The sequence below is a fragment of the Branchiostoma floridae genome, chromosome 7 (genome assembly GCF_000003815.2).
Source record: "Branchiostoma floridae strain S238N-H82 chromosome 7, Bfl_VNyyK, whole genome shotgun sequence".
NCBI lineage: Eukaryota > Metazoa > Chordata > Leptocardii > Amphioxiformes > Branchiostomatidae > Branchiostoma > Branchiostoma floridae.
Genome location: NC_049985.1, coordinates 6,393,181 through 6,401,629, shown reverse-complemented (window position 1 = coordinate 6,401,629; position 8,449 = coordinate 6,393,181). Strand labels below are relative to the sequence as shown.

The 8,449-nt window shown below is 42.1% G+C and overlaps 1 protein-coding gene across 2 annotated transcripts in view; it reads left to right on the top strand.

The window, feature by feature from the left end:
• Positions 1-2,285: 2,285 nt before the first annotated feature.
• Positions 2,286-8,449, top strand: part of LOC118419520 (short transient receptor potential channel 3-like) — a 60,905-nt gene continuing 54,741 nt past the window's right edge. The window contains exons 1-2 of one of the 2 annotated variants that reach the window (XM_035825938.1): positions 2,286-3,219; positions 3,706-4,652. In XM_035825938.1, coding sequence (XP_035681831.1) covers positions 3,846-4,652 — 807 coding nt within the window. In that variant the 5' untranslated portion in view covers positions 2,286-3,219; positions 3,706-3,845. Of the gene's footprint in view, positions 4,653-8,449 lie in introns of both variants that reach the window. The other variant, XM_035825937.1, reaches the window with a different exon arrangement.

Below are 8,449 nucleotides of genomic sequence, written 5' to 3'. Positions count from 1 at the left end.
ATCATGTCTTTGTTTTGCAAGAGAAGTCAGTAAAGTGAGGAAATATAAAAGCGTGCATATGCATGAGCGAAAATGCATGCTGATGAAGTGATGAATTGATCTATATATGAACATGAAATTTTATAACTGTGACACACCCTTCAACCCTATCAATCCAATTGATCATAACATTTGCTGACATATCTTTGTATTAGATAATCAAGTATTGTTTACGATGAACAATAGTCACAGTACTATTGTTTACATACAGAGTAGGTGACGGTATCTAGGTAGCTTAATACGGCATGAAATTTCAATCACACTCTTAATCTTATCATTGCGTATGAAACACTTTTAATACACCATTGTTGTATACATGTATTGCCCCGTGATCCAATTTTTTAATGAATCTGGTACAGTCGCTCATCCCTAGATTCCGACAAATCTATAGAACATTTATTTTATTGTCAAAAAGTGTTTTATCTAGACCAATGAGTATAGACGTAACATTGTGATATTATCAACCATCGCCATATGGCATGTTGTATAGATACGCGGCTGCGAAGTGACAACACACGTTCGTTACATGTCAATATTGTTTCTGCTTGTGAATGCACCATTGATTGTATGTCACACAGAACTTCCTGATCTTGGTTCATCTGGTCGTTGCTTGTTCCGCCCAAGGAGCCAAAGGTTCTACAGATAACAAAAAACACACGCTATCATACTGTGGGATGACGCACACATGATATTGTTATGCGCTGCACCGGGAAAGCCAATTTTGCTGGATAAAGGAGTTTCTGTAGAAACTTGCGTACGGTGATCATTGAGATGCCTGTCCGGTGACAAAAGATATCATTCATAACATGTGCGATGTTATAATAGCCCGCCCTCAACATCCGGGTTAGCGTGCTGGAAAACGTATCCATCATTCCACCTACTCGTCGACATGACAAAATAAAAGGCGTACATAGCTAAACATAACCTTCACCCTTGAAGTAGAACGGTTTTTATTCACGACCACGAGCAGTAGATAACGAATTCCGCCCTTCTGGTGCGTGCAAGGGGCAGACATCCGGAAGCCCACAGCTTCCAGTTCAATAGCGATTATCTGTATCGTGACAAAAGAAACACTCACGATTCGCAACTGGGTGTGATCTGTTTCGTGATTCGTGGCTTTTGTGTAGGACTTGGTCGCATTCGTCGCACGATCGCAAACCGAGGAGGGCAATTTTGGGACAGTCTTGTATGTCGTTCAAAATCCGGCTGTCTTCTCACGGAGAAGGCTGCGCTGCCTGTGGTTGTTTCTCTCACAGTCTGCTTGAAAAAAAATCTTACATCAAAATTGTGCCACTTCCTACGATGAACGTGGCTGCGCTGTACGGTCCTGTCACACTTGTCGAAAGATCATCGTCCGATCACAAACTCAGAACATCCTTGGGATAGCTATACAAATGTCGTAAGAAATGCGGCAGTCTGGAAAAAAACTAGTGTCTCAGATCTTTGCCAACGGTTAGTTTTGGCACTGCCTGCTTGAAACTTCTTCGACATCAAAATCGTACAACGACCTACCACGCACAAGACCGCCTCTTTGGTTCAAACTCGAACCCAAATAACCGGAGATAGCGTCAAACTATCAGAGACTATATGAGATCTTAAATAGAATATTAACTGTGTGAATACAATGAATAGAATAGACTAGAATAGACTAGAATAGAATAGAATAGAGTATATTGTGACTACAACACCCCCTTATATATGGTGAAATAATACATTCGGCAGCATGCCAGTACGATGGATTGCCACAGTATCACCGACTCTTCAGCTGATACTTTTCTGGTTCAACAACTCAGCCAATATCCTCTCATCTTACACCAATTATGGTAAAGGCCATTCATCTAATGGCTGGGAGATTTATGACAAAAGTGGCAGAATCGACCATTTGCTTCAGCCGAGTAACATCTTCAACCTTCAACGCACTAGTTTATGTATATTCAATGGCATATCATATTAAGATACAACGTTTAGATATATTTGATATTGTTATTTGTGTATAGTATAGATGCCTTTTATAGCCCTTTTCTGAAAGGTTGTCTTATCCCTCATTCAGCGTATACGGTAATTAGATACCAGAAATACCCCTGAAACTGCTCGCTTATGAATATTACAGGACTTAATGCCGTTACAATGCTACTATTGGCCCCTTAGGGGGGCTGAAGTTACCCTGAAAAATGCAATACTCGATAGAAAGAAACGAAGAAGTCTTATCGATTTCTTTGAAACAGCAATTACTCCCGTAAATCATAGAACCAATATGCATTTATATGTATTGCTTTATATTCAAAGAATTGTACAGTGTCCTAGTTAATGTATTGACACTGGCATAGTCTCTTTACTAGCTGAGCACGTTCATGAAGATAATTTTTTCTTTCTTTCTATCTTTCTTTATTGCAGTTATAAAAGCCCATAGAAAAGGACACACATACATACATATACTTTAAAAAGACCGCTAGCTACACAGCAGACCATAACAATTGTAGAAATGACAATTTATGTAGTACATGTAATTACTTCTCAGACTTACTCTGACCGCATAATATTGTTTAAAACAGCGCTAAACCCATTAGTGGGCTTATACTACCAGTTTTACATGAATGCTTCAATATATAATGGTTGATATGTACTCAATTTTGCAAAGATAATTATTATATCATCTTGTATCCTTAATACAATAGAAAGCATTGCCGAAAGTTTTACTTTGAGATGATGTAGCACCGACTCTTTATCCAAGGACCAAACACCTAAGACTTACGATTTCACGTTTTCTTGCTATTGTGAACTAGCCGAGACCTCTTGAAGCATTTGATGCAGCTGTTAACACACAGCCCTATCTTCTTCAGATCACGTGGCCCTTTGTCAAGGGAACGCAACAGGATTACGATACGGCTGGAATACGACCTGCGCACTTGGGCAGCCTACGCACAGTGATTGCGGTCGTCGGCAAGCTCTGTTGAAAAAAGTACGGCGTCCCTGGAATGTAAACAGTGTATGTATTCTTTTGCTTCTCTTTATCACATCTGCGAGAGCAGAGCGTATGTAACGAGCCTGTTTTATTTTTGTAGCAGGGGATTTTTCAACAGAAAAGCGCCGAAATGAAACTTGCCGCCGCGGGACTCTGCATCTGACAAAGGACTGCAGTTCTTTGGTTGAAGCGGTGGGCAACAGGTACCAGCAAACCGAGTGAGTTTCCTTCGTGATTTCCCTCTGGTAAAGGGTAGTTTGTTTGTTCGCGATAAGGCTCTGTGTGTGACGTTATAATTGCACACTAACCGTCGGTAACTACGGTTTTCCAGTAGGTCCTGTAAGGGTTGAGGGGATGGCGTCATCTCAATGAACCTTTTCTGTAAAATGTAGAATGCGTCTGTGCAAATTTGTTGCAGACGGGCGTCGTTTGAGACTGAAATGTTATACCTCAGGGGAATATTTCATGGGATTATGACTCTGATTCCCTACAACACCGTGGCGCATTAGCTTCAAAGATTTGTACAGTAATCAAATAAATGTCTCTCACGTCGCTTTCATCTGATGTTTTCCGCGCGGGCTCCCAGGGACTAATTTGCATGAAGTGGGCGAAGCTGCAGGAAGGCCATTCCCTGTTAGTCCTCATCTTCAGAGCAATTGCCCTCGTGATACTCCGGATTCATACCAGTGCTTTTTGTCCCTCAGGGATAGTGTAGCAGTCGGCTCGTGAACTCACCGCTCTTCTGCACGGTCGGGCGGACATGTTTCCACCAAGCCAAGTCGGCGTTAGTCCACCACAAGCGGCGGACACTTGTTTGGCCTGCTGGTAGCGGGCGCGCTCTGTGATGACGGCGCCGCGCCCGACACGGACGGCCACCATGCAGCGTTCCAACACCGCGATGCGGAAGAACCACCGGCGGGCCAACCAGCGAGGCGCCGCGTACATCTTCAACGACAAGTGCCCCCTTCTGACAGTCGAGGAGGAACGTTTTCTGACCGCCGCCGAGTACGGCGACATCCCTACCGTACGGAAACTGTTGGAGGAGTCGACAACACTGAACGTGAACTGTGTGGATTACATGGGACAAACGGCTTTGCAACTGGCAGTGGGTAACGAACACCTCGAGGTAACAGAGTCACTCCTATTACAGCCCAACACTCAAAGAATAGGAGACGCCTTGCTTTTGGCCATCAGTAAAGGATATGTGAGGATTACAGAGACGTTGCTGAACCACCCGGCTTTCAGCGAGAAGCACAAACGGTTCGGCGGACTCCTAAACACCAGCCCTACCACGGAACAGTTGGAGGGTGACATCGCCGAGTTTTACCGGATGGACCAGGACGGTACGCGCTTTTCTCCCGATATCACCCCAATCATACTCGCGGCTCACTGCAATGAGTATGAGATCGTACAGATGCTGCTCATGCGGGGAGCCAAGATCGAGAGACCGCACAACTACTTCTGTCGGTGCGAGGAGTGTATCAGGAAACAGCGCTCCGATTCCTTCAGCCACTCTCGGTCGCGAATTAACGCGTACAAGGGATTAGCCAGTCCGGCGTACCTGGCGCTTTCCAACTCGGACCCGGTCATGGTGGCCCTGGACCTGTGTAACGAACTGGCCGGCCTGGCGAACATCGAGAAAGAATTCAAAGTAAGTCCAGAAAAAATATTTTTATATCATCTTCATATACTCCATTAAAGTTACACATGCTGTCAACTGTTGAATCAAAGAAGAATAAAATTCAAAGTAAACAAACGGTTGAAATATAGTATGTACCGAACTGGCCGGCCTCTCGGCTAACATCGAGATATGATTCAAAGTAAGTCCAGAAATAATTGATATATTTCCATTCCATCTTCATATTACCTATACTCCATGAAAGTAAGTCCAATTGAATAACATATGCCATCAACTGTTGATTCATCAAATAGTAGAACTCAAAGTAACTAAACAAACGATTGAAATATCCATATCCAAAATCATATGCCATCAGCATTTAGTATACACTCTTTACTTTTATTAACACCGTAATTGTATGCACCATTGCAATCGCATACTATCAAACAGCATACACCATCAACTGTTGATTCAAAGGATGACAGAAGCAATTCCGCAAAATGATTGAAATGTTTTAGTCTGTCTCTTATCTCATCTTCACCTTGTATATAGCTTATACCGACTACATTTATTCATACCATCAGTGTTGACACAATTACAACCGAAACGTAATATCAAACAACGTACGCCATCAACTGTTGATTCAAAGCAAAATCCAATCGTGTACGTCCACAAACGATTTAGATATCTCTATATCTCATATGCAATATTCGTATCGTATTCACCCATGACACTTATTCGCATTATCGTTGTATATTCAACGGATATCGATGACTTACTATCAAGAAACATCCACCATCAACTGTTGATTCAAAACGGTAATAGGAGAATAGATAGTGTGTTTTTAATCTTTTAAGAATCATAATGGTCTATCATATTCACACAGGAATCGTGTATGGCAATCAACGTCTAGCCCTGTGTCAAATTAATCATCCCAGTCTCCGATCTCTTCTTCCTCCCTATACAACCTCATTCCATGCGGTATCCGGAGTAATCTTACAAATGATTTCCTCCATGGCCCTCTCTGAATGACCACAGCAACTTTTTCACCAACTCTGCTTATCAATTATTCATACTCCTTTCCTTCTGCGAGTTGCAGAAGCACGCACCAACATTCATCACATCATAGCAATACGTCATGGGTAGAAACACGAGAATACTTAAAGATCATATCGGCAATGTCGATGGGTTCAGGCTAATTTGTTATGTTTTTTTTACAACTTATCTTAGAAAGTACAGTGGCTACAGTCCCTTCCCGCGTGCGGCAGTGACATATTGATGAACTCTTGGCGGCATGCATAATACATGTGATGTAAAATCTGTAAATATTCATTGCAAACACAAACTCAGATAAGCCTCAGTACAATTTCCTTTGCATTAATAAATAGATACATGGAATGCTTAAAACTAAGGTCATGAGTATAAATATCCGTATTTTAAAACACTAATAAGCTGTTTATGTATAGTTTATGTATACTATCACAATCTTTTCACATCAACTCCTGCCCGCTCTCCCGCAACAGTTACTATACTGGGCTACAGGATAATCAGAGTCAATGTGGTTACATGAGAATCAAAGAATAGAGCGGCGGCAGCCTATGAGTACACTACCCGCACATTATACCACACGGCCTGTACAATTTGCTGACTTTTGAATGAACTTGGCTGATCAAACATAGTGTGTTCTATAGCTGCTGACAGTGTAGGGTTACAGCCTCCGTAGTGAACAGGTTCAACATAATGGTCTTTGATGGCCACATCAAGCGAAACATAACCACTACTCGTAATACGATATGACCAAAACATACAAAACGACAGCAGGTCCTTATCCATAGTAGATCTGCTGATAAAGTTGTTGGTATCCATCAGACGAGATCTGTCGACGACAAAACCTTGTGGCTGCTATACCAGAGATGTTATTTTTGTCACTTGCAATTAGCCCTCACTAGCAAGAACTTGCAATAAAGCTTATATTTCAAACCTCTGAAAGCTTTTATTGTTTCCCATTGCTCTCAAAACATACTCTTTTATATCATACTTGTATTGCGCTGAAGTACTGGCATCAGACTCTAGTGCCAGGTGCCAGGTGAGCCACGAAAGTTGTATTTCTACCAGCTTGGGGCAGACACAACTGTTGCCGTTATATGTACTATGTACATTTGCCTCACCTCAAGTTATATCAGCTTCCCAGCTATTTCCCTTCTATAAAGGGCCAATCGTCGGCAATGGTCGATCTGCCGCTGCTTTGCCATATTACTCCCAGAATGGGTGTATCGGCCTATAACGCTGTAGTGCCTGAAAACACTGCGTACTGAATTTGGGGTGAATTGTCATGTTTCTATTCACTAACAACCCAACTTGATTTATTCAAATCTATGAAAATGGTATTGAGTTATACGCACAAATTTAAGGCCCAGGAAGAACCCCGCACGGATGTGATCATCCTTCTAGGAGGCAACAATCCTGACACTCATCCTTTACTTGGCAAATTGTCATCTTTCTATTCACCTTACTAACAACCTACATATAACTAAATTCATATAAATGTATCAAGTTGGTCTAGAGTTATACGCACAAAAACGGCACAGGAAAGAACCCCCGACGGAGCTGACCCGCCTGCCAGGAGGCAGCAATCCTAACACTCATCCTGGATGATATACGGGCTGTCTTTACTTAAGGTTATTACCATCAGCCTTTCTTCCTTTAACTCTCATGGGATAGGTCATTAGGATTTACAGAGACAACAGGTAACCAATCAAACACGACGTATCAAGGACTGCTGAACAGAGCGCCCCAAAGGTCATTACTCAAGCCGTAGGGCATCACCCTATGGTTTGTATGTCGCTATCACTTGTATTTTTACAATTAGCCAACGAGGCAATCTCATTATCAATGATTGAAGGTAGTAATTCTTCTCTGACTGACCCCTTACTGTTAATCTATAGCAAACTAGACAGAGACGAGGCTGAAATAGACAGTTCTAAATGAACCATATGTAGCTGGGATTAATTTTAATCTCCTCCACGTTGACATATCTACAAGATGTCGATTGCCAGGGCTCCCCCTGTGGCAAATTGGCATGTTTTATTCATGTAGGTCGACCTGTTGGGTCCGGTGGGTTGTGTCCTTATTACATGTATGGCTGTAAGCAATACGATTTTCTAAACCTTTGGCCTCTATACTGGTGGTGCCAACAAGGAACAAAGTGTAGGTTAAACTAGACATGGTGCACAAAATGACTAACTGACGTCATGAAAGAAGACTTTATCTAACCAACACTGGAAATCAATTGGACCAAATGTTCAGCTGACTCCATTAGCCTTGTTCATGGACTGCTTACAGAACGTGACTTTTTTTTCTTTATTCAAAAACACATAACAAGGATAATGTGGCGCTGCACTCAAGTTTAACAACTTATTTTAACAGCGCCACATAACAAAATACAAATGAATCAATGAACTTAGGTAACTTCGGTCAACATAACAGGACGTGACATTGGGGCCATGTGACGGGTCGTAAGTGCCAGATAACCTGTGTCACCCCCCGTCTCTGTCAAGGTTTGGACGGTGAGCTTGAACGTATACACCCTTCTTCCAAGACCTTCTTTAAAGATTTCATTTTTGTTGAGTATTGTCGTACGGTAGAGCTCGTTTTACCAGGTATAGCAGGAGTACATCAAATATATAGTTTTACACAACGCCTGATGTTGGGTGTGCGAAAGTTAGGTGTGACACATTTTTGGTTTTAAAAAGATGGTTCACGCGCAGCGACATACACTGTAGGTAAACTTACTCTCCAAGCAGAGGTTAGGCTCCGGCTGTTTTTTTAGT